General features: G+C 37.9%; 1 protein-coding gene and 1 long non-coding RNA gene across 2 annotated transcripts in view; one reads left to right on the top strand and one right to left on the bottom strand.

The window, feature by feature from the left end:
* The window catches only part of syt9b (synaptotagmin IXb), a 156,443-nt gene that overhangs the window by 107,154 nt on the left and 21,893 nt on the right, over positions 1-27,396 (top strand). The window contains exons 5-7 of the mRNA XM_030135981.1: positions 12,837-12,957; positions 14,724-14,895; positions 14,991-15,120. Coding sequence (XP_029991841.1) covers positions 12,837-12,957; positions 14,724-14,895; positions 14,991-15,120 — 423 coding nt within the window. The remainder of the gene's footprint in view (positions 1-12,836; positions 12,958-14,723; positions 14,896-14,990; positions 15,121-27,396) is intronic.
* On the bottom strand, positions 1,210-25,015 carry LOC115420612 (uncharacterized). The gene is made up of 4 exons (XR_003935564.1): positions 24,907-25,015; positions 23,026-23,030; positions 17,045-17,050; positions 1,210-1,222 (listed from the first exon to the last, which is right to left on the bottom strand). It is a non-coding gene; the product is annotated as an uncharacterized LOC115420612 (long non-coding RNA).

The raw sequence follows: 27,396 nt of genomic DNA, 5'->3' as shown, positions 1-27,396 counted from the left end.
TGTACAAAGACATCTCAAGGAAAAGTCCTTAAACACTTGTATGTTTTCTGTTTTACCAAAGGTTTGACAAGACCTTTGATGCCATTCTCACACGGCCGATATCTGGAAATTGGTTACTAGCTACTGTAATGAAGGAACAGTCAGGATTAGCCAATTCGCCGACGGTAAAGTCACCAAGTTAAGGGGAAACAACCTACCAAAATCTCTACACATAAGTAATTAACTCACTGTGTGTTATTTATTGAGGTATTTTTAATTTTTCATGGCAGCCAACGTCGGCCAGCTGTTCATACTTCTAGTGTTTATGCTACCCATTTACTCGTTTCCTGTTTTTATGCTAGCTCCCACAAGTTAATGCCAAAAATAAGTGCCACTTGACTCAACCAGTAAACATTTTTATTTGTAACTAGCACGTTGACCTGTCAGGAACCGCGGGTTCTAGATCCTTTGATCCAGTTCATTCCTTTACTTTCTTGGTCAATTCCACCGGCCTTCTCAGTTGAATAACCTCTCAGCTGGCATGTCTGTTTCTACACATGAAATTTGACACCATGGCAACATGGCCCAATTGTTTATGTGTTGCTAGGTAACCCACTTCAAATATGATTCTATGATTCTGGGCATTTGTAAGGCTATTATATTCCAAAATTACAAATATCTCCCAAAATATTGGTCCTATCAACTTGCTGTTTTAGCCAGTCTCTTCCTTGACCAAAAATACACAAGTATGCCAAACTGCAGCAGTCCACTTTCCTTTTATAATATAAAAAATTACTTGACCTTATACTTGAACAAAAATAACTCCTCAAACTATCAACTTCGTGTTTACTAGAGGATCCTTTAGTCTAGCCTGATTCTGCCACGGTTTGTTCATCTATACAACAGTTCAGACCAGGCAGTGATTTATTTCCTTCCACTATGTTCAGCCAGGCAGATATACACTACTGTCAATAGGCCCTCGTGTAAATGGATCTAGATGGAACTCGTGCCCAGACTATTCTTTCACTGCATCAAATCAAACTAATGTTGGGTTATGTAAGAATCAAAGGGCTGGAGCTCAGTACCTATCCTGTAAATATCACAGAGTTTGTCGTGAAACCAAACAGAATGTATGGTTCAGGAAACAAGGAAATCTGATTGTTCAACGGCATGAAAGGAAAGGAAATATGTACCCAATTTACCATGGACACCATTCCTGTCTGTATTACATTACTATGAAATCCTGCTAAGAATAGTTCATTTCACAGTTACACTGACAGTGACTGCAAAAGACTCATTTGAAACACTTGATTATGCGCAGAGATGTTGACACACTATCTGACTCAGTTTGACAACTACTGGAAAGAAGACTGAAAACATGTATCTTATCTTTAGCAGTACATGGTTGTTCTTAACTTCACCAACTATTACCAAAGCAGAGTTTCTATGAAATAAACACTTTAGTAGTTGGTGGGTCAGTTATACATATCTCTTAAATTAGGTGCAATGCCCGAAATGAAACACTGAAAATAGTTTGTTTAAACATGGCAGGTGAACATCAGTGTGGAATGCTGCAATTCTTTAGTTCACAGCCCCACCTCTCAGGAATTCCTGGGAATCTGAAAAATCCTACCCCCCTATTTGGTACTTTTTTCAGGGAAAGTTTTTTCCCTGTGTAATTTTGGTAGAAACTCACAGAGTTCTTCAAAATCCTGGCTAAATGATAAAGTTCCTGGGTACCAACTGGTCTAAACTCAACCATGTAGTATGTTAAGAAGGTTGAGCCTGAAAGTGAAAGAGGTGGCCTTTCCCAACCTGAAGAAACTCACTGATAAAGCTCAATTCCTTGATTCTTTGTGCCAATAACATCTCCAAATCCCCAGATTTTACCAAACCTACAGTGAAGCATGTAAGTTTTGACCATTTACACACAACAACAATAATGCCACCGTGACGATTTGGGATGAGACTGTGTTGCGTGACCAAAAAAACAAGGTGACTCACTTCATACAACTAGATAAATGTCTGTAATCCATTTTAGAAGACTTGAGGCCAAATGAAAACTGAAGTCAGTCTTGTTTCAAATAAACCAATATCACAAATCACAAATTTGCAACATCCTTTGTCCGTTAAACCCTCAGGAAACCCCAGAAAACCATCATTAATAGGGAAACACTGAGCAAAAACATGCAGATTATTGCTCTGATCTTTAAACTATCAAGTCCTTCTTTTGAACTGTGTAAAAGTAAAAGCAAAGGGCCTTATGTTTTTTTGGGGAAATGAAACAAACACATAGTATAAAATGTGTAGGTTGTTTAAATGTATCAATCATAGTGTATTATGTTGTAATGAATTTAAAAAAAAAAAAAAAAAAAAAAAAAAGGAAAAAAATCTCCCTTTAAGGAGGAAATTCAAAAGTAGTAAGAAGATAAATAATATGCAGATATGGACTTGGATATTTAAAGACGCAGAAGAGCGATTCTTGTGGCCTCACTGCTCCTCTGGGAGGGAAGGTGCTAGTATTATAATTGGAGAAGATGGACTGTCCACACTCTCTCTTTGCTTTATTGGGGCCCTTTAGAGCAGCGGCCTAATTTCATTGACTGAGAGCAAGTGACCATAATCCTAACCGCAGGCTTTATTGGAGTGCTCATAAGAGGAGTGAGCGCCACTCTACAGTCTGAAAACCTAAGTGTGCTGCATGAGAGTGTGTGATAGAAGGATATCACATTATCTGTGGAGAGCCCAAGGGTTTACCTCGGCCTGTGCCTGCACATTTGTGTGTGCAGTCCTGCGCTTTTGCAAAGGTAATGTGTGGGTTCCATCGTCAAATACTGAGAACCATGTACAGGGTGACACAAAAAAACGGGAACTTTTTAACAATCCAATAAAACCAAGAGTGATGGAAGAAAAATATTTTATTCATAGTAATTGAAACCTTAAACCATGCCATTTAAGAAACGATGGAATTTTCATTCTTTAAAAAAAAAAAATGACTTCCTGTAGATGGCGTCCTCCTGTATGAATGCATTCTTGAAATCTGCTGTTGAGATTCCTCATTGACCGCTGCAACATTTCAGCTGGGATACTGTGAATTTCATCCTGAATTCTCTGTTTTAACTCATCCAGAGTTCTTGGTCGAGTCGTGTACACCTTACTCTTGAGATAGCCCCACGAGAAAAAAATCACAAACGGACAAATCTGGTGATCTAGGGGGCCAGGAAACGTTACCAAATCTTGAGATCACATGGTTAACAATTCTCGCACAGCCGCCAATGGTTACTATGGTCACCCTGTACAAGTACAAGTACAGGGTGACCCAAAAAAACGGGAATTTTTGAAGTGCGTATTGGCAGAAATGAGCAAGTGGCAGCACTGCGAGACAGTGACCTTGAGCAAGTAAACACACCCCCATTTTAGTAACCATTGGCGGCTATCTCAAGAGTAAAGTGTACACGACTGGACCAAGAACTCTGGATGAGTTAAAACAGAGAATTCAGGATGAAATTCACAGCATCCCAGCTGAGATGTTGCAGCGGTCAATGAGGAATCTCAACAGCAGATTTCAAGAATGCATTCGTACAGGAGGACGCCATCTACAGGAAGTCATTTTTAAAAAATGAAAATTCCTTCATTGTTTCTTAAATGGCATGTTTTAAGGTTTCAATTACTATGAATAAAATATTTTTCTTCCATCACTCTTGGTTTTATTGGATTGTTAAAAAGTTCCCGTTTTTTTGTATCACCCTGTATTATTAGTGCCAAAGCTGAAAGTCTCCTTCTTGGTTTCTTCCTTCTAGTCAGATTCAGAGCCTCATCTCGAACCATTTCTTTGTGTTTTGACAGCCAGACAAACAACTCATGGCCTGGAAAATGAGTTCCAGACCAGGAAGAACGCCTACACTCAGGGCAGTATTGTAACAAAGATCAAGTAAAATGTGACAGTTGTTCCTGAAACAACAGAACTAGAATCGCTTGCCAAAAGGCAGAGGCTTCAGAGTGAAGTAGCTCTCAGAGACCTCTATCTAAAAACACCCCCTGAAGTCATTGTAGTATTATTTGTTTGTTCTGGACCCTCTAATAGTGTTTAACTGGTCTAGCTTCGGAACCCACTATCAGCCCTTAATGACTGAATGAATGAATGAATGAATGTTTATTTCAGTTAAATACAAAATACAAAACACATACATATTAAAAAAAAACAACAAAACAAAACATATACATATTAAAAAACAAACTAACATAAAATTAACACATTTTGTAACTGAAAACGGAAGAAGCTGAAGCCGGAGGCTTATTTCTGCTTCTCCTATTCACCTCCTTAGTCCAAGTCCACACCTGAAGTTGCAGCAGATAAATACTTAAACACAAATTATACTACATTCAATGTTATAAGTCATTTTGTAATCATATTACTTTCATAGCCCTTCATAATTTGACAAATTAAATTCTTTTTGAAACTCAACAGTGAGCTACACAATTTCACTTCATCCTTCAGTTCGTTCCATAGCTTGACACCAATAACTGAAACACTGTGATATTTAACGTTTGTTCTTACTTTACATTTTTCAAACACAAACATCCCTCTTAAATTATAATTCCCTTCTCTTAACTTAAAAATTTTCTGAATACAAAAAGGAAGGTTTTTACTTTTAACGCGAAACATAAATTCCATTGTTTTTAAATATACAAAATCAAAAAATTTTAGTAAACCAGATTCTACAAAAAGTGGATTACTTGATTGGAGATAACCAGCTTTGTTTATGACTCTACTAGCTTTTTTTAGCTTTTTTTTTTTTGGAGTTTAATTATTGGGTCTAAATTAGTTTTATACACATTGCCCCATATTTCCACACAGTATGACATATATGGCATTACAAGTGAACAGTACAATATATGCAAACATTTTTTGTTTAACAAGTCTCGAGTTTTATAAAGAATTGCAACAGCCTTGGACATTTTGCGTTTGATATATTCTATTTGTGGTTTCCAACAGAGTTTATGGTCAATAATCACTCCCAAAAATTTTGTTTCATACACCCTTTCAATTTCCATTTCATTAATTTTCAGTTTTATATCATAATTTCCACTAGCACCACCAAAAACCATAAATTTTGTTTTATCTTCATTAAGTGATAACTTATTTACATCAAACCATTTTTTTTAACTTGATCAATTCCTTTTCCACAGTTTCTAACATTTGTTTCATATTTGTTCCCGAATAAAGCAAATTAGTATCATCTGCAAATATTGTAAATTTTAACTCACTAGATGCCATAAAAATATCATTTAAATCATGACAAGCCACAATCCAAACTGATAACAATTAAACTAAAGTGTATTTAATAAAAAGATGGTGTGTTTTGAACCTGAGACCATAAAGAATATGACAGTATGCCAACAGAGAAGACAAGTTTAATGATAAACCAAACTGACCATCAGGTGGTGATGCTAAAAAGGGAAACATTCCCTTTAACACTAAATTAACCAAACATAAAATGTGTACTCAGTTAAAAATTGAAAGTGCATTCAGTCACTTATTCAAGCATTAAATACACTGAGGTTTTTGTCCTCAGTGTAGGTAAAACCATAGCTGATACAGTCGGGGTCATAACTGAGTTTCGCCATGATATGAATGGAAACTTTTGGGTCTTTTTTTTATGCTGTGAAATGTCTGGTATTAATTAACATTACATTGCATTACTGCCACCTACTGTTGGGGAGTGAGAATGGGCAGCGCTATTAAAAATAAAGCACATGATTGGTTTCTTAAAATTATTGTTTGCCCGGGTAAAGGCCAGCAACCCACTGAAAACAGGTTTGTGATCCACTTTTGGGTCATGACCCACCAGTTGAGAATCACTGCTCTAATAAATGAACTAGTGATCCCTGTTTTCCTCTTAATAAAAACAGTAGGTTTGTCAGGTCAGTATGATGTCGTACTCACCTTTGGCACTGGACTTTTGGATTTTCTGTTTATTTAACCCCCAGAGAATCTCAAAGAAGAATATTGGTGGCTCCTGACTCTCCTGTATTTATTATTTATTCATGAATATTTTTGTTCAGTTCGCATTATAAATCAAAGTTAAGGTCCAATCCCAATTCACCCCTTGGCTCTTGCACTTGGCACTACCCCTTGTAACAGAGTTGTAAGGGATAGGGGTTGAAATATTCCCCTATGAAATGAGACAACCCTTCGCAACCTGTTATGTCATCAGCAGTCATCGATGGCGCTATTAACAGATGCAACGACTTTGTTTCCGAAAGTATTCACCATACCGTCTGTAGCTGTAACCGTCTCTATTCCGTGGGCTTTGGTCATCTTTTTGCGACTATCAACTGCAAACCGCAGGAATGTGACCTATAACACATTGAAACGACATTAAACGGTCGATCAAATGATTAAAGGCGGCCTTACACTGTGCGAGTTTAGAGACGATTTCTCACTCATGCGACTATTTCTGGGATCGGGCCCAATGTGCCTCTAATCGTGTGTCGTGCTTCGTGCAGTGTACATGGGGTAAAGAGAAGCGACTAGCACCTCACGACCACCTCACGACCAGCAATCGTGTGTTCGCAAGGAAAACGGAGCTGTTTGAAATCCTGCTCGCTCCTCGTGAGTGTATCGTACTGTCAAAGCAGTGCCACGAACCGGTGTGCCTCAAATTCTCACACTGTGCATGCACGAACACAGATGCGTACAGTAGCGTACAAGCTAACAGTAGCTGGCTATTGTCCTAGTGCAGTTTGGCTGTTGCAGCTTACCTCGAGTTCTCTTTGCTGTAGGATGACAGCCCATACTGTCCACGTCTGGACAACCAATGCCTGCACCAAACACATCGTTGTCTTTTCTTCTTTTTTGATTCCCCGCAGATAATGGCACATATTACCAAAGCAGCTCGTTGGTTTTTGTTTAGCACTACCATTTCGTGACTCACGCCAATGCACAATCGTCTATGCACTTTTACGGATTCCTTGGTATTTTAACGTTGTATTTCCGGATACAAGACTCGAATGTGTGGTGCGTCCTGTGGTGTATGGTCCTACAGTGTGAGCAGTCAGGTCGCATACGAGCGTCGGTCCGTGCAGTGTGAGAACATGAATCGTGAGTCTGACTGTACGACTGATTCGCAGAGTTTGAGATGGAGCTGCGTGCAACGATCGAAATAATCGCACAGTGTATGGCCGCCTTAAGTTCTTTACAAAGAAAATACGTACATTTGTGTTTCTTTCATCACACTGCTGCACTTTTTGGCTGTCTTTACCTCCATCTTGCCAATGATTTGAACAGAATTAAGCGAAGTTTCTTCTACCCCTCCGTTTGTAGTGTGGTCCTGAAAAATCTCCGTTTCGAGGACCAAACAGCTCCTCTGCCTTAGCCCTTCCCCTCTGACTAATCAAGAATCAGGACAACACTACCCCTTCAGATGTACATGCAAAACAGAGGGGTAGGGGTAAGGGGGAGGGGATATGGGGTGAATTGGGAGTGGGTCTAAGTAGGTTATGTGGCAATTTTACATTTACTTTGTCTAAAAATGGTTGAATATACAACCAAAATTAAATGCGTCTTGCCTTTGGCTCCCCTGCAGATGTGTGGATATCTACACAGTGAAGTACTTATCATGGCTCTCTTACCAGTTCTGAGCCTAGAACTGGCACCAGAGTAGTAATGATGGAAATGATATCACAATGTCAGAGGTGGATTATGCTTCTGCAACACATGTGATGAATCAACTCCTCACACACCCAGAGCGTCATGTACCAGGACAAGAAAACGAGTGTGTGAATGTTTACATGGTTTCAGGCCCGCCGAGCTGACATCCGTGATGAATTAAGTCATTTTGAACAATTTGATTTTGAGAAGTCTCACGGCAAGCGCAACCTACAGAGAAACAGAGGGAGTGTGTGTGTGGGTGTGTGTTTGTTGCCTGTATAGACCCGATCCACTTAATCTTAATCATCATTAGGCAGAGGGGGGTGATCTTATTGATATCTGAGTGAAACAGAGATTTTTCAGTGAAACCTTTGGCTTAAGTTGAGGTTAACCTTCTTTGCTGTTACATCCACTGAAACATGATGCAGCCAAATGAAAGAAAAAAAGAATATGCTAATGTTTGAACTGTTATGAGTCATAACAACAGGAGGATTTCTGTTTATGACCAAATCTGCAACAATCTAAACAAGCTCTATTTATACTTTTTATTTATTTCTTCAAGGAATTTGGGTGGGAGTTTAATATTACTTACCCTACCTGTGATTTTCATACAGTAGGCCTATGTCCTTTTTACTACTTCCTTCTCTAGTTAGTTTTGTAAACGGTCAAATAATTACTTGTTTTAAGCTATTGGTTGATTGAGTTTTCACATAAGCATTTTCCCCACAGTATTTGAGTCGGCAAGTTCTGCTGATATAAATTTTATTGGTGTCGATTAATCACTCTATCCCTGTTGTTTTTCAATTTGTTTTATACTAGTGCTGTCAAACAGTTAAAATTTTTTAATCAGATTAATCACAGGATTGCTGTGGATTCATTTTGATTAATCATGATTAAATAGAATTCATTTTTAATCTATATTAATTGTGTTTCATTTTACATCAGCAAACAGACTCAAGAAAGAAGGGAATATATATGCACTTAACATGTTTGTCACAAGCTTGGCCACATGTTAGCCGAAGTGCTAACAGAATCCCCAACTAGAGTATGCTTCACTTTAATGTAGTATTTTAAGCTGGAAGTGCTTCGGTGAAAAGAAATTTCCTTCCTACAGAGTGTGTATAATTGAGGACTTGCAGCTGACGTCACCGGTCATGTGATTGTAGTTTACACCGCCATATTGGTAGGCACGCTATCTGGATCCAGAAAGTCAGAACTGTTGCTTTGTATCGTGGTTTTCTTTGGACTCATGTTTGCGTGTTTTGTTATTTGTGAGTATGTCTGCTTGTGCTCAAGGCACCATAGATGAGTTTCAAAGTTTACTAACAACAGTGATGCACGCACAACTCGGAGGTAAAAACAGGAGTACCAGCTCCAGCCGGCTCACATTAGCCGCGTATACTTCCAGGCTCTCCCCAGTAACTCGTGAACGAGCTGATATGTTAGCTCTAAAACGGTCCATTCACTGTCTCTGTCCAAAAGCCGACCCCATCTTCTCTTTCACGGCCGCATAATTTGACTTGACCGCATCGGGAAGGCTGTCCCATAGTAGAAAAGCAGACTTGCACAGACGGGTGGGGAGTATTGTCACCAGCTCCCCGCTGAACTCACCGGTGTCACCCTCTGTAGCTCCGACTGCCACTTCCATCTGCCTCACCCAGCTGAGGAAACTCTGGCAGCCACTGCCGGCAAAGGGAGCAGGTAGATCCACAATCACTCTGTCTCTATAGGGTGATAGGTCAGGGGAAGCCCTCCTGGTAGGTTTAAAGGGGTCTTCATCACCGTACCACATGATGACAATTCTTTTTTTCCATGCCACTAAACGCAACAGGCACACAGGCTAACTATACTGAGAAGCTACGCTAACCGCGGTAATAACTATAAACAGCGGTCAGCAGAACAGAACCACCGCTGCCACCAATGGAACCCAGCGGTCTTTATGCCTAATTTATAACTGGTGTGAGCTAAGTAATAAACGGCACACAGGAGTTGAGCAGGTCCATCGTTTAACATGTTGTACAATCCAAGGAAAGCTTGCCTACCAATATGGCGTTGGAAACAGCAAACTACATGATCATGTGACGTATGTGCAAAACCTCAATACTTTATGTCAGTCGACTGTTCCGTCTTGGTTTTTTTTTGCCCTCATATTTCCACCCAGAGGGACAACATGCTGTTTAGCATCTTCCATCTTTATGGGTTGGTTCTGCTGCCTGTCACTACCGGATCAACGGACCATTTGCGCATACGCTAACTCTGCTTGGACAAACTGACCCAAATGTGTTGCCAGAGACATTCAGAGTCATTGTGCGCTGCAGATGGGTTAATTGTGTTAAAATTTTTAATCAGATTAATTATGATGATGGATTAATCCACGTTAATGCATTAATTGTGACAGCCCTGTTTTATACATAAGTCTGGACTGGATTGACAGTGTTGGTAACATAAGCCAACCAACATCACATTTCTCTATTAAACACTTTAAATCAGTTATAGGAGCCCGGCAGTCACTTAGCATAAGAAGCTAATGGCAAAATGTGTTGTCAGGGCATTTGCAGCCTTTAGTTTTCATTTAAAAAAATGAAATATTGACAAGAAAAAACAATTTTCAGCTTTTTTCATTTTCAAGTTTTGATTATGTTGTATGAAACCTTATGCCAACCCAGAGTGTGGAAGAAACTGTCAATAAAAAAACATGTCGTCCCATGTTTTAAACCTGAAGTCTCAATGAGGCACCACTCACCCTCACACCCTCACGACACGTTATTTTCAGATGTGTTAATTGGGTGAAAAGCTTGGCATGTGTTCTTGCAGGAAATAGGGTTTGATTCAACAAGTTTGAGCAGATACTGTTTTAGAGACCCACAACTATCCAAAGCTAGACTGTGTTCGTTTTAGATTCTCATGGCTAAACATTATCATTACATGACACATGCTGACTTCATGATGAGCCATAGCGTTGCAGTATGATACACGAGAAAGGTTTCCAAGGCGTCATCGACATAATCCATGCCTGAGCTGCAAAGATTCAGGTCATTTAACACAACATATTGAAATGTGCCATCTGTTGAATCCGCACGTGGAAATTGACCTCAAAGCTTAATCATCTTTATCATTTTCCTTCAGTTCTAAATCTAATGCTACTTCTTTGACCTACAGTATGTGTGCATGGTGCGTCTGACCTATTAACAGTGTTCTTTTGTTGCTATCGTTACAAATCAACGTGATTTGTGATGAAAGTCAAGGATTACCAAACGGATAACTAAAACGAGATCTAGCTGTTGTATTAAAACTTTAGGCTGTTTGACATTTACTGGAAAATATGAAAAAGAATGAGTGTCAGAGTTTGATACTGACTGACATTTAGCCATATGCCAAGGCAAGATTTTTTTTAGATTTAAAAAAAACAAAACAAAACAAAAAAAAACTATATCACTTTTTAATTTACCTTTCCATTACTTTACACAGTTAGTGTTGGATGTACACAAATATTTACCTCTAATTCTGAACATGATAACATTCCCATTCAGATAGGGGTCATGTAAACAGCGTATTTTTAGAATTCAGAAGATTTTTCCAATTAAGCTGTTATGGTTTTCTTTAACAATGAGGTGTTTTTACTGATTTTCTTGCCTGTCTGCAGTCAAATCAGTGCGTTGTTCACTGGCCAACAGTTTGGAAAGCAGAGGTTGTATAGCAAGAAGCAAAACTGACATTTGTTATATTTGCTTTGAAACATTATGAAAGACCAGGTTTTTGGAGGTGTCAAACTATTGTAATGTCGACCTTTTCAAGATGGTGGTGGCAGAACAATTGAGGTGTTTGTCAAACAGGTACAACACTAGTGGGAAATTTGAGGAAAAAAGAAAGTCAATTACATTCCCACACAGAAGCAAACAGCTCAAGGGGTTTTGGGGATTTGTCCATAATTTAACATGAAAAAGAATATATTAGTGCATTGTTAATCTGAATATGCACAGATACATGCTAATAGGAATATTTGTGGACATAGCCACATTAACAACTAAATGGGAATATCATCTTTTTTTAAATAAGGAAGTATTTTCTGCATGTGAACACGTTTTGAGAGTTTCTTTGAGTTTTCACATTGTTAACCAACAATGAACTTTGGTATTCCTGGACTGCATATTGTAAGAAACAACAAAAATCTGAAAAACTATGTATACAGAGGATAATTCTATCAGTGCCCCTTTGACCACAGTGCTGAGGAAGATCTGGAGTTGGTCCCCAAGCACCTTCACTGGCAGCTAACTGCTCCTAATGTGTTAAGTGTTAATGCTAATGCTAGCTAGTGTATGTGTATTTGGACGATAAAATGCAGACACCAAATCCCCCCCATGGGGATAATTAAGTGAGTTAACCTTTTACCTTTATTAGCACTCCACCCTTCACTCTCTTTAGTGGGACAATGTTGATATACAAATATATACAGGGTGGGGAAGCAAAATTTACAATGAACATTTAGTTGTTTTTTCTCAGCAGGCACTACGTCAATTGTTTTGAAACCAACATATATTGATGTCATAATCATACCTAACACTATTATCCATACCTTTTCAGAAACTTTTGCCCATATGAGTAATCAGGAAAGCAAACGTCAAAGAGTGTGTGATTTGCTGAATGCACTCGTCACACCAAAGGAGATTTCAGAAATAGTTGGCGTGTCCATAAAGACTGTTTATAATGGAAAGAAGAGAATGACTATGAGCAAAACTATTACAAGAAAGTGTGGAAGATACTATTAAAGAAGAATGGGAGAAGTTGTCACCCGAATATTTGAGGAACACTTGCGCAAATTTCAGGAAGTGTGTGAAGGCAGTTATTGAGAAAGAAGGAGGACATATAGAATAAAAATATTTTCTATTATGTCAATTTTCTTGTGGCAAATAACTTCTCATGACTTTCAATAAACTAACTGGTCATATACTGTCTTTCAATCCCTGCCTCTAAACATTGTAAATTTTGCTTCCTCACCCTGTATGTGTGTGACTAATGATAAAACCGATTCCTTGTGTGATGTAATTTCTCATAGGATCCACCCTGGAAGCACATGATGTCATGTTTATGCTTTGTTATTTCTCTAAGGATTGACAGTCATTGCAAAATGGAATTTAGCTCAATTAGATTTCTCTGAAAAGACCAACAATTGACCCATAATAACAACCACTATATTGATTTACAGGACAATGTGGATCTGGGAGAGCTGATGTTCTCGCTGTGTTATCTCCCCACGGCCGGCAGACTCACCATCACCATGATCAAAGCCAGAAATCTCAAAGCCATGGACATCACTGGAGCTTCAGGTGGGTTCTCCCTGACAATGTAGTGCTTCAACAGAGGATGTATAAATGCACAAATGTTTTATTGTTACCTCCGCGAAGGAGGTTATGTTTTTGCCAGGGTTTGTTTGTCTGTCTGTCTGTCCGTTAGTGTGCAACATAACTCAAAAAGTTATGGACAGATTTTGATGAAATTTTCAGGGTTTGTTGGAAATGGGATAAGGAAGAAATTATTAAATTTTGGTGGGAATTGGGGGTGGGGGGGCACTGATCAGCCTTGGCGGAGGTCTGCGCTCTCCGAGTGCCTCTAGTTATCCTCTTGAAACCCAGCAATCCATTTTTGTCCTGTGTAGGGGACAAGACTTTCACAGCTTTACTTAAAAATAGGGCTAAGGGTCCTGTAGTCCAACGGCTTATTCAAAGACATTAATTGGTCATGGCACCAAAATGAAAGCCCATATGTGACTTCCTGTCTATTGCCAATAGTAACTAGAAGCACTCGGAGAGCGCAGACCTCCGCCAAGGCTGATCAGTGCCCCCCCCCCCCCCCCCCGATCACCACCAAAATTTAATCATTTCTTCCTTATCCCATTTCCAACAAACCCTGAAAATTTCATCAAAATTTGTCCATAACTTTTTGAGTTATGTTGCACACTAACGGACAGACAGACAGACAAACCCTGGCAAAAACATAACCTCCTTGGTGGAGGTAATTATATCAATATCTTCAACTGTTTTGAAGTTATAGGACTTTGATTTTTTTCCCATTGTAAACCAATGGGGATTTTTCAAATTTTAAAAGTCCATAAAAAAAAATCAGAAATTAACATTTCTCAATTCTTTGAGCAAACTTAGTAGACCATGCCCCAAAGATGTTCCACATGAAATATCAAGTCATTCTGACTGTCAGTTTTGGAGAAGAAGATTGTTGAAATATTGTTTACGGATGACAAACGGACAATGAACAGACGACGAACAGATGACAACTGTTACCAACAGTTGGACTAAAAACAGGGTTCCTACAAGTTTCTACAACTTAAATTTAAGTATTTTTAAGACTATTTAGAACAGAATTTAATGCCTATTTTACAGCCTATTTCAAGGCCATACTGGGAACAATTTGTGACTCCTAGAATTTAGGAAAACTCATGTCAACCAGGTCAAGAATGATCTTTTCTCCAACCAGGTATTATTTAACTGACACTTCCTCATGATTACTTTTTGCTTGTGAGCCGTCCTTTAAAAGTTCCTAAAGTCACCTTTCTCAGCTGCATGTGTTTTGGGCTGAATTTTCTATGATCATTTCTCACCAGGGGCTTCAAAGTTAGCGATAAGTGGTTTCTAATTTCAATATAAATAATCAGGTTGGAACAGGTGGAACTGAGCCGACTAACGTTACTTTCTTTGCAGCTTGGACATTTCCAAGAAACATTTACAGCTAACAAGTTTATGGCAACATAACTTAAGACCTACCATATCAAATTTGGTATCTGTTAAAGACTTTTTAAAGTATTGAATGCAGATTTGTAAATTCAAGACTTTTAAGACTTTTTAAGAACCCATGGGAACCCTGTAAAACAAACAAAAAGATAAACAAAAAACCACTGTAAAGTACTTCCCATCAATAAAAATATAAAAAATGGATCTGAAAATTCTTTTGCATTTTGCAGTTTCCAATCAAGACAAATATTCAATGTAAAAAAAAAAAAGCCCAAACTTTTCCTTTCCTGGGTCTGAGGAGGATATAAGTCAGTGTTTTGTAAAATAACTCTTTTCTATCTCTTCTCCAGATCCATATGTGAAAGTGTCCCTGATGTGTGAAGGCAGGAGGCTGAAGAAGAGGAAGACATCTACCAAGCGAAACACTCTGAACCCCGTGTACAACGAGGCCATTGTGTTTGATGTCCCTCCTGAGAACATAGACCAGATCAGCCTCCTCATAGCCGTCATGGACTATGATCGGTCAGTGAGTTACCCACGCTGTAAATAGGTTTACTTTTCTACACATTCATTGTTTCCTGTACCGGAACTTCAGTGTGCTGTCTGCTGTCCTACAGGGTCGGCCATAATGAAGTGATTGGGGTGTGCCGGGTGGGCAGTGAAGCGGAGAACCTGGGCCGAGACCACTGGAGCGAGATGCTGACGTATCCACGCAAACCCATCGCACACTGGCATCCACTCATAGAGGTACGACCTGGAATGTGTTTTGTTTTTTAAACGGGCTTGATTTTTGATTCAAACCTATGGAAATCCGTTTCTGTCACCGTGATGGAAAAAGACGATCCGGTTAGCGCCAAGAAATAATAACCCAACACCACAAAATAATTTACTTTTAGTTTGATTTTCATTATTTCAAGAAAGAAACCAATCAGCCATAACATTCTGACCATGAACAGGTAAAATGTTATTAATTGAAGTAAAAAAAATAAATAAATAAAATGAATAAATTATTTAATCACAATGGAACCTGCCAGCGGGTGGATGCATTAGGCACCAAGTGAACATTTAACCCTCGAAGTCAATAGTCAACATGATGCGCAATTAGCGGCTAGAGCATTGACATGCCATTAAATGGCATTAAATAACATGAAAATAAAAAAATGCATAAATATTGCATGCCAAATGCAATAAACTGGCATCACATACAATGCAATTTCATGAGATCAGTCTCCAATAGTTGTTAAAAAAACAGCAAAATGGACAAGAGTAGGGACCTGAGCAACTCTGACAAGAGGGACATTGTGATGGTCAGATCATCTCCAGATCTTGTTTTATATTCCTAGTGTAAAGTGGTTCATAGTGACCAAAAATATTTGAAGAACAACTAGATCTCAACCAGTCCAGTATCTTTGGGAGCAGACTATTATTACCACCTGTCTAATATTGTGTAGGTTCCCCTTTTTCCACAAAAACAGCCCTGACCCGAGGCCTAGACTCCACCAGACCTCTGAAGGTATGTGTGGTATCTGGACCAAGACATTAGCAGCAGACACCTGAAGTCCTGGAAGTAGAGCAATGGAAGGGATTGGACTTGTTTATCCAACAATTGCAACAGATGATCAAGGGTCCTAAGATTGGGATGTCCTTCCTTAGTTCATTTGTGGTCGGTACTAACCACTGCAGACCAAGGTTATTATTGTTAAAGAAAACTAACGAAATGACGAAAACTAGAATTGTAAAAATATTTTCATTAACTGAAATATAAACTAAAATTAAAGGAAAAAAATGATAACTAACTGAAACCGTATGTCTGTTTACAAAACTAACTAAAACGTATAAAAATTCTGGATGAAATTCCCTTCGTTTTCGTCTTTGTCAATGTCGGATTGATATAAAATTGATTTATTTCCCTCAAGCAATTTTAGCTGTTAGCAACATATAATATTTAACAGTCCGTCACTTCTTGTCACTTGTTAGTCATCTTCTGGTCCCCACTCTACCTGGAAACATGGAGATTAAAGTTGGGAGAAAACAGCAGAGTCCTGTCTGGGATTTATTTGAATTCGACGGCAAAGAAGAAAAAAGATATAAAGAAATTAAAACTAAACTAAAACTAAGCATTTAGAAAATAACGAAAACAAATGCAAATTAACAAACCTGCTCTAAAAAGTAATTAAAACTAACTGAATTAGAGAAAAAAAGTCAAAACTAAATAAAACTAAACTATAATGAAAAATCCAAAACTATTATAACTTTGCTGCAGACCAGGAACACCCAACAAGACCTGCAGTTGTGGAGATGCTCTGACCCAATCATCACCGTTACAATATGGGCCTGCTCAAAGCCACTCAGATCCTTACGATAAGATATTGGGCGACTTTTAATAAAACAATGATGTAGTCACCGAGAGGCTAAGTGAGGGAAAAAATCATCTTTACCTGCCGGACGCACTGCTAAACAATAAAAACTGAGCTTCAGAGGAATGTCATTTATTAAGGTTAAAACAAGTAGTGAAATAATCCAACACAATCTAAAAAACGTCCAAGACAGTATACCTCCTTGGCGGCAAGCAGCAAAGTAGGACCTTCCCCCCTCACCACAGTTCATTCATTCAACAGGTAAAACAGCTGATTTTACTACTTCGGTGACGTAGGTACCACCCTCACATGACTCCTCCCTGAATGTGACAAAAGGGATACTATCTGGCACTAAGATAAGACAAGACAAGACAAGACAAGACAAGACAAGACAAGACAAGACAAGACAAGACGCATTTCAGTGTTTACAGCTGTAAAATATAGGAAACAAATTGCAGAACAGTCATGAATGAAACAGGAAATATAACAGTACATCAGCTTCGAGAACTACTTGTTCACTTGCTGCCTAATATATCCAACCCAGTGAAAGGCGTCACTGTAATGAAATAATCAATATTATTAACACTTCTCGTGTCAGTGGTCACAACGTTATGGCTGATCGGTGTCATCATTTCAGGAAAGGTTCTCATTATTTTGACAACGTTGGTCTTTCAAAACAGTGAGAAATCTCAAAAATAATTACTTCATCTGTATTTTGACATTCTAACCCATTACCATGATAACTAAGGACCAGATCCAGAAAAGGATGGTATGGCCTTTGCAGTTGCAAAACAAGTACAAATTAGACAAAAAAAAAAAAAAGAGTGTGATCCACAAAGGACCCACAAGTATGGAAGTCAGTCCACCCTGTGCTAGTAAACAGATAGTGACAGTGTAATTAACATCCATATAAATGCCATTTGCACGGATGTTAATGAGGGAATATTCATACATCTGGCTCACAATCAGCCTCTTTCTATGCAAATAAGCCTTGTTAAAAATAGCATCTAATTCAGAGAAGACCAGCACAAATTGCTACACACAGTTCGGTTGGTGCAATTCCTGCCGGCTGAAATGTTAATGTCTGCAAACTCACCTCTGTCGCTTGTATATTTCTGTCTGACTCCAAATGTTTGAGCTTGTGAGGTCTGAGCCATACTAAATAAATATTTAATGATATATAGCACAACATCTTTAGTATAATATGGGAGGGATCAGGTCTGTATGAATGTTATCTCAGAGTTTCAGGTAATCCTATCAATTCATGTAAATAATTAGTGTAAAATACAGTTTATCATCTTTTCATGGTCATCAGATATGACCATTTGGATGTTCAGAGGCAACAACGAGGTAAAATGCACCAAGGCAGCAGCCCTTTGGTGTTGGTTATGTGTGTCATTTGTGATGAGAGATGCAGTACATTGAGCTATTTACCACAAAACATGACTTTTTTTTTTACTATCTTTGTCAAAAACTGTGATTTTTCTCTCTCTCAAAATTATCTTTTAACCCATGAAGACCCAAAAATCCACAATCTACCAAAATCATATACTGATAAAAACTGTTTAATCCCTGTTGATCCACTAATCCATGTAAATAATTGGTGTAAAATACAGTTCATCTTTTCATGGTCGTCAGATATGACCCATTTGGACATTCAGAGGCTCCGTAGTTACCACGGAAACACTGTCATCTTCTACAACATTGATTCACCAGTAAAACCTATGGAGTTCAATATATAGCAGTGGATGGAGACAATTTATGTTCATTTAATGATATATTTTGATGGAAAATGTCAGGTTTTTTTTTTTTTTTCTTCATTTTTCTCTCTCTCTGATATAATAATCTTCAACTTTAACCCATAAAGACCCAAAAATCCACAATCTACCAAAATCATCTACTGATATAAACTGTTTAATCCCTATTGATCCACTAATCCATGTAAATAATTGGTGTAAAATGCAGTTTGTCATCAGATACGACACATTTGGATATTCAGAGGCTATGTAGTTACCGTGGAAACACTGTCATCTTCTACAACGTTGATTCACCAGTGAAACCCATGGAGTTGGATCAATGACAGTGGATGGACACACTGGGTTTAAGTTCAATTAATGATAGATTTTGCTAAAAAAAAAAAAGAAAAAGGTCACTTTTTTCCATTTTCTGTATTTTTGATGTATTAATCCTCAACTTTACTCTGATGTTTAATGAATATCTACATGATTAGCAAATTAAATAAAATACCTGATTTTCACTGAGAAAACACAAAATACAGAAGGTAATATTACAATAAATGGTGATGAACCACTTAATGACAGTTAAATATAGAAAAAAAATCATTTGGAACCTGCCACAAATGTCACACTGGGTCCTTATGGGTTAATATAAAAAGTGTTCTCCATTGAAGTTCAAAGACACTGTAACACATATAGCTGTGACACCAAAAAGAACATTAGTACAAATGTTTCTGCAAAATCCAAGATTTATTCAGTGAGATTACTTTAAGAGCCAGACATTAATCAAACACCTTCCAGATCTGCTTGAATTACATTAACAGCTGAATCAATTTTCATAGAGACTTCAGAAGATGGTGTCATAGATGTGACTATAGAAACACAAACTTCGGTTGATTGTGAAGGGTTCTGTGTGGTCATATCTGTACTTATTAAAGTCACAACATTTAGGAGATTTGTTGTTTAAATGATGAACCAATCATGTGTTGAAGTGTTGAAGAAACACCTAAAACACAAGAAACAAGGACAAAACTTTATGAAAGCTGCACAATTCATTAAACAAGTAGTGGGTAAAAGCCATTTTTGTGGATCCAGCCCTAAGTCATTATTTTATCTGAGAGGATATTTCTTTTATCACAGTGGTAAAGCTGGATTTCAGTCCAACGCAAGCATCTGCTTAACCCATAAAGACCCAAACAGCCACCGACGACCAAAACCATCCACTGATCTAAACTGTTTAATACCTTTTGATCTACTAATCCTATTCAAATGTGTAAATAATTGGTGTAAAATGCAGTTTGTCATCTTTTCATGGTCATCAGATATGACCCATTTGGATGTTCAGAGGCTCCATAGTTACCATGGAAACACCGTCATCTTCTACAACATTGATTCACCAGTAAAACCCATAGAGTTGGATCAATGACAGTGGATGGACACACTGGGTTTATGTTTAATTAATAATAGATTTTGCTGAAAAAGTCACTTTTTCTTCAGTTTTCTCTGTTTTGATATGATAACATTGAATTTACTCTGAGTTTTCATGAATATCTAAATAAAATATAGGTAATTAAATATAGGAAAATACATGATTTAGTGTGAAAAGAGCACAATACGGAGGATAAGTTGGATCAATAACAGTGGATGGACACACTTAATCTATGTTCAGTTAATGATAGATTTTGCTGAAAACTTCACTTTTGTTTAGTTTTCTCTGTTTTTGATATAATAACCCTCAACTTTAATCTGAGCTTTTATGAATATCTACATCACAGGTGTCAAACATACGGGCCAAGGGCCAAATTCGGCCCGCCAAAGGGTCCAGTCCGGCCCTTGGGATGAATTTGTGAAATGCAAAAATTACACTAAAATATTAACAGTCCTTTTAGTTCAGGTTCAACATCAGAACAATTCAATCTCAAGTGGGCAGGACCAGTAAAATACTATCATAATAACATATAAATAATGACAACTCCAAATGTTTCTCTTTGTAAATGTAAATATTTTCATGTATTTACACTAAAACGAAGTATAATTTTGCAAAAAATGTGAATAACCTGAAATGTCTTAAGAGAAGTCAGTACAATTTTAACAATATTCTGCCTGTTACTCAGTATTTCGTGTGTTTGTAGATCTACTGTTTATCTGCAAGTTATTTGAATATTGTTAAAATTATACTTATTTTTTTCAGTTTGTTCATGTTATTCACATCTTTTGAAAGGATAGTTTGTAGATGTAAACCTTTTCATAATGTAAATTACCTTTTTTCGCTCTAAAACATCGAGAAAAGTTTGGAGTTGAAATTATTTATATATTATTATTTTATTATTTTACTGGTTCGGCCCACTTCAAGTCAAATTTGGCTGAAACTGGCCCATGAACTAAGATGAGTTAGACACCCCTGATCTACATGATCAGTGAATTAAATATAAGAAAATATATAATGTTCACTGAAAAAATGCAAAATACAGAGGATTACATTATAATAAATTGTGCCAGTGCCACAAAAGTAACACTGGGTCTTTATGGGTTCATCTCTACAGTACTAGAAAAATGTTTGATTTGTTACAGTGAATACAAGATAATTCAAAAGAGAAATAACTCCCAAAAACATATGATTTAATGTCTGAATAAGTTTCTCTTACTATATTGTGTTTTTGATTTCAAGGTCTGGTTGGAAAAGAGAAAAAAAAAAAAAAAGAGCCGAACAAAAGTCAAACAATTACATAAGAGCACATGCATAACACTCCTGTTTACTTCACTTGTTTTGCTGTGATTGCCACAACAGAAGCACCTACCTAACAGAGAGACAGAGGAGAGTCGGCTGCATTCACAGAGCTGTTTCTATTTCTGAATTCCCAGCCCACACTCATTAAAAAAACAGAGCACGCTAAAACAGATGCTGGACTGATTCATGTAAATTCATGTTGACTTGTCAAAGCTAAATCTGCTGTTATTCAACTAAAGCAGGTCAGAAGATAAAACATTCCAAAACACAACGCTGTACGGTCAAATGTAAAGCCCTAGCATGGTCAGTGACGAGCATTAGCATCTGCCGGCTCATGTTTTCTTTCTTCTGAAGGCTTTAACCCTTCCATGCATGAATTATGAGAACCTTAATCAAATTTTTTTCCTGAGTGTTTTTATGCCTCTTTAAGCATGAAAAAAACAATGCGATTGAAAAATTTCTTCTGAAAAATAAATTAAAGAAATAAAATAAAAATAATAAAAAAACATAAAAAAAAAAAAAAAAAATAATGAAAACAAATTCTTATGAGCGTATTTTTCATGAAGTTGCAAAAATGTCCACCCAGCTGGACACCACACGTTTAATTTTTGACACACAGAAACATGTATTTACTGATAAATTGTGTGAAAACTATGGGGAGGGCTTGTGATTCTGGGGGTTTATACTCAGGAGAGATCTACATAATGTTACCAATTCATGCCAGAAAAGATATATAGTGTCTTAAAACTTTAATAAAAATATGTGTAAAAAAAACCCAAAACAAAACAAAAAAAAGAAAAGAACAAAACCCATAAATATACAAGAGAACAGCTGTAGAATAGCTGTCCACTGGAGTGACCACTATGCATGAAAGGGTTAAAATTCACTCGTGTTGCGTTAGAAAGTTGGCAAGGTGAACATTCCTTGTGTAATATAGACTAATAGGCTGCTAACTGGAATTAGCCTGTTTGCTATTAGCCTGGGTCGTCATGACCGGTGACGTGAGCTCTCTCCAAACATCATTACTTTTGCCACAGGGGGTCTGCTGATGCTCATTATGAGAACAGATAAAGACCCCAGGAATATTATTCCACCTCTAATGAACATGTCAGAGCTTTTCTTTTGCTTCTCTATTAACATTTTCATCGACATCCAGGCCAACTAAAGTATAATGAGTCCGTATTCAGATTAATTTACTGGAAAAGGATACTGTATTTATCCTTTCTCAAACGCTTGACAATGACAGCTGCTTTGAGTATTTATTTACCACAAAAGATTCTACTGTCTCTACAAAAGCACCCTAGAGGGGAAAAAGCCTGCCACATTTTCTTATTAAACCACATGCAAAACAGTATGTGTCAACAAATCAAATGCATAGCTGCAATTGTGTATAAAGCTAGAGCATATTTGGTTTGAAATAGTCAAATTAATATGTTATATCAAATTTGAGTATCTCATTATGCCTCTGCAAAATAAAAAAGAAAATAAACATTTCTAAATACATAAAACCCAATCCAAAACAGCTCATTTTCCTCTTCACACCATTTCTCAGACCGTGTAGTACTCTAGTAGTACTACACATTCTTGTATTTTTAGTCTATAATTTTGCTTTTTAATCTTCTGTATGACACTGTTTTTAATTGTACACCTGCTTTATGTCTTTAATCTATTCTTGTATTTTATTTTATTTTTATTTTTTTTTTTTGGTTTTCCCCTGTAAGTCGCTTTGGGAAAAAAGCATCTGTCAAATGCATAAATGTAAAAGTAAGTGTAACATTAGCTACACTGTTACTGGAGCTCAATGTTTTAGCGAAGTGTGATAACTAGTTACATAACCTTAGTACAGCTCTGTAGCTTCTACTAATAATAATCAACTGTTAGCTAATGGCAGAAAACAGATGCATACAGAGTTACCAAAACCACCACTGATTTAAATCTACATCTATTTCACCTATCTTCTACTCAGTACATGGTGCATTAGCTGATAGTTTACATCACAGCTATATTAGCTTAGCTGTGTTTTTATACAGAAAACAGCAATAGTAATTACCTCCATTTTCTGCACAGTTTGTGTTGTCAATAGCACTGGTCTACAAGGAAAATGCTTCCAGAATAAAAGTAATGAAATTTTACCACATGAGAGTCACTGATAAAGAAAAATCAAGTCAAAAACGCTGGTGGGCTGAACTTTCCAAGATACAGCCTTGGGTCAAAATGTGAAACTCAAGAATTAACGAGAGAATGGGTTTGACCCCAAAGGAATATTTGTCTCAGAGCTACAAGATCTACTTCAAAACACTGTCTGCACATTAGAATACATTCACTTTACAGGTTCTATTTAGTGGAAGATTTCTAAAACTATTATAAAAATGTACATAAACCAATATATATGTGTAATAACACTTAATCATATACCTTGAAAACATCAGCAAACCGGCACTTTTGTCATTTATTTTCCAATTAATCTTATTAAAATACGTAACATTTAGCACATTTAATGTCTGAAGCAAATCATTTTTAAAAAATTGTAGACCAGTGTAGTTGCACTAAAGATCCATTTGGAATCATCCAAAGAAACTCAGAACTGTCACAGTTTAGTCTGAACCGTGAACTTGGCAAACATTTACAACAATAACATACTAACATACTACAGTAACTTAATAGCTTTATAATGAAATTCACCAATAGAGAAGAAAAGTCCTTTCAGCATCAGTCCTCATTGTTTCATTTTAGAGCTGTGACCAGTGGTGGAAACTAGACTTATGTTTTGGAAGAAAAAAAAAAACAAAAAAAACGCATTATAGTCAATGACGAGACAAGTTAGTTTTTGATCCTGTTGGACTTGTGTCACCATTTACATATATGAAGTTTTTCCATTTAACCAATAAGGACCCAGTGTGACATTTGTGGCAGTTCCCAAATAAATTTGTATGTATATTTAACCATCCTTAAGTGGTTTATCACCATTTATTGTAATACTATCTTCTGTATTTTGTGTTGTTTTCAGTGAAAATCAGGTATTTTTCAACATTTAATTCACTCATCATGTAGATGTTCATAAAAGCTCAGAGTAAATTTGAGGATTATTATATCAAAAGTACCGAAAACTAAAGAAAAAGTGACTTTCTCAGCAAAATCTATCATTAACTAAACATAAACCAAGTGTGTCCATCCACTGTCATTGATCCGACTCCACTGGTTTCGCTGGTGAATCAATGTTGTAGAAGATGACAGTGTTTCCACGGTAACTACGGAGCCTCTGAACATTCAAATGAGTCATATCTGATGACCATGAAAAAATGACAAACTGTATTTTACACCAATTATTTACATGGATTAGTGGATCAACAGGGATTTAACAGTTTTTATCAGTAGATGATTTTGGTGGATGGTGGATGTTTAGGTCTTTATGGGTTAAAAGATAATTTTGAGAGAAAGAAAAATCACAGTTTTTGACAAAGATAGTGGAAAAAAAGTCATTTTTTGTGGTAAACACTTCAATGTACTGCATCTCGCTTCGCAAATGACATGCATAACCAACACCAAAGGGCTGCTGCCTTGGTGCATTTTACCTCATTGCTGTAGAGCGAGGTGATAAAGCAAAGAGGTGATAATAAGCACAAGTCTGATCATGTTAAAGCTGCAGACACATCTTCAGAGACTCTGACCTAATCATGGACAGACACAGGTATAAGAACGTTACTTTGGTGACTTCCTGGTGTGTAGTCTTTAGATTTATGTATTTTCACAGTCTGATACTTCAACAGTTTTACCACAAACTGGAACTTTCTTGACTTGTAAAGTTATCCTTAAAATTAGTAAACTCAGAGAAATGTAAAAATTGTTGGGCGCCTTGGATTACATATATAGCTTTAGCAAATCTGACTTTGATTACCTCCGCCAAGGAGGTTATGTTTTTGCCAGGGTGGGTGGGTCGGTGGGTGGGTCGGTGGGTCGGTGGGTCGGAAGTGTGCAACATAACTCAAAAAGTTATGGACAGATTTTGATGAAATTTTCAGGGTTTGTTGGAAATGGGATAAGGAAGAAATGATTAAATTTTGGTGGTGATCGGGGGTGGGGGGGCCCACGGGGGGGGGGGGGGGGGCGCAGACCAGAAAATTTCATCAAAATCTGTCCATAACTTTTTGAGTTATGTTGCACACTAACGGACAGACAAACAGACAAACAAACAAACCCTGGCAAAAACATAACCTCCTTGGCGTGGGGGGGCCCACGGGGGGGGCCACTGATCAGCCTTGGTGGAGGTCTGCGCTCTCCGAGTGCCTCTAGTTGAATATAGAAGATGGTACAGGGTGACAAAAAAACGGGAACTTTTTAACAATCCAATAAAACCAAGAGTGATGGAAGAAAAATATTTTATTCATAGCAATTGAAACCTTAAAACATGCCATTTAAGAAACAATGATGGAATTTTCATTTTTTTAAAATTACTTCCTGTAGATGGCGTCCTCCTTCACGAATGCATTCTTGAAATCTGCTGTTGAGATTCCTCATTGACCGCTGCAACATCTCAGCTGGGATACTGTGAATTTCATCCTGAATTCTCTGTTTTAACTCATCCAGAGTTCTTGGTCGAGTCGTGTACACTTTACTCTTGAGATAGCCCCACAAGAAAAAAATCACAAACCGACAAATCTGGCGATCTAGGGGGCCAGGGAACGTTACCGAATCTTGAGATCACACGGTTACCGAACAATTGCAGCACAGCCGCCAATGGTTACTATGGTCACCCTGTACAAGTACAAGTACAGGGTGACCCAAAAAAACGGGAATTTTTGAAGTGCGTATTGGCAGACATGAGCAAGTGGCAGCACTGCGAAGACAGTGACCTTGAGCAAGTAAACACACCCCCATTTTAGTAACCATTGGCGGCTGTGCGAGAATTGTTCGGTGACCGTGTGATCTCAAGATTCGGTAACGTTCCCCTCAACTGGAAGGTACGGGAACTCAAATCTCTGATTGAAACTGCATATCTTTTACACTGGTGGTGCTTCATTTTCACGCTGTGCATCATTAATACCGTCGGTCTTTTTTCTGCCGTTTAAAGCATTTCCACATCTGAGTGAACGTTTTGAGTGGTCTCTTCTTGGAGTGGCGTTTCCTCTAGAGCCAGAATTGTTACTACTTGTAAATGGTCTGTCCCACTTCAGCTGTGTGTACTTCATCTGAGTGCGTACGAGCAGCAACAGGAAGCAGAGGAGTCCAAAGAGGTTTGTTGTGTTTAGGTAAAGGGTGTTCAGGCAGTTAGAGCCCTTTCAACTCGGTTATTTTACCAAGTGCCACCCGAACATCAGGACTATTGCCTCTTGCCTCTTTGCCACCACGCGTGTCACTGAGCTCCGCATCAAACTGTAAAAGTGAATAAAGTGCGAGCTGTCACACTGAGTCAGGTCAGTGACCCCGCTATACCCGACAGCTAGATAGAAGAGCTCTTTGCTGTCTCGAGGGCCGTTTGTATGGACATGTACACACACACACACACACACACACACACGCGCTAAGGCTCGATGAGATACTCTCCAGTAGCAGTTTCTTATCTGAGGCCATTAGTAGAAGCACTGGACGACAGCAGTGGGTCTGGGATCAGGACTAATGGCCTATTTGTGTTTCTTTAGAAGGACATGTACCTCTTAAGGGGCTCTGGTCTGCTGGACATGACACACACACACATAAATACAGAAATATATACAGGTTCAGGGTTCTCAAATGACAACAGGTTCGGTTAGTTTTGCATAGACAGAACACACTGAGTCAGAGTCCGTCTTTCCTTCCCACCGGTGGCGGCTGCTCGTCTTTCAGACAGGGGAAGCTCATTGTCGGCTTACATAACAAAAAAAATATATATATAACTAGAAGCACTCGGAGAGCGCAGACCTCCGCCAAGGCTGATCAGTGGCGCCCCCCGTGGGCCCCCCCACCCCCGATCACCACCAAAATTTAATCATTTCTTCCATATCCCATTTCCAACAAACCCTGAAAATTTCATCCAAATCTGTCCATAACTTTTTGAGTTATGTTGCACACTAACGGACAGACAAAACAAACAAACAAACAAACAAACCCTGGCAAAAACATAACCTCCTTGGCGGAGGTAATAATTAAGAAAATGCTCAGTGACCTTATCGGACCAAGTAGACGTCTTTTCCAGGGACTGGACCAGTGTCCTCTCAATGTCCAGCAG

The sequence above is a fragment of the Sphaeramia orbicularis genome, chromosome 6 (assembly GCF_902148855.1).
Source record: "Sphaeramia orbicularis chromosome 6, fSphaOr1.1, whole genome shotgun sequence".
Taxonomy (NCBI): domain Eukaryota; kingdom Metazoa; phylum Chordata; class Actinopteri; order Kurtiformes; family Apogonidae; genus Sphaeramia; species Sphaeramia orbicularis.
This window is presented reverse-complemented; position numbering and strand designations above follow the sequence as displayed.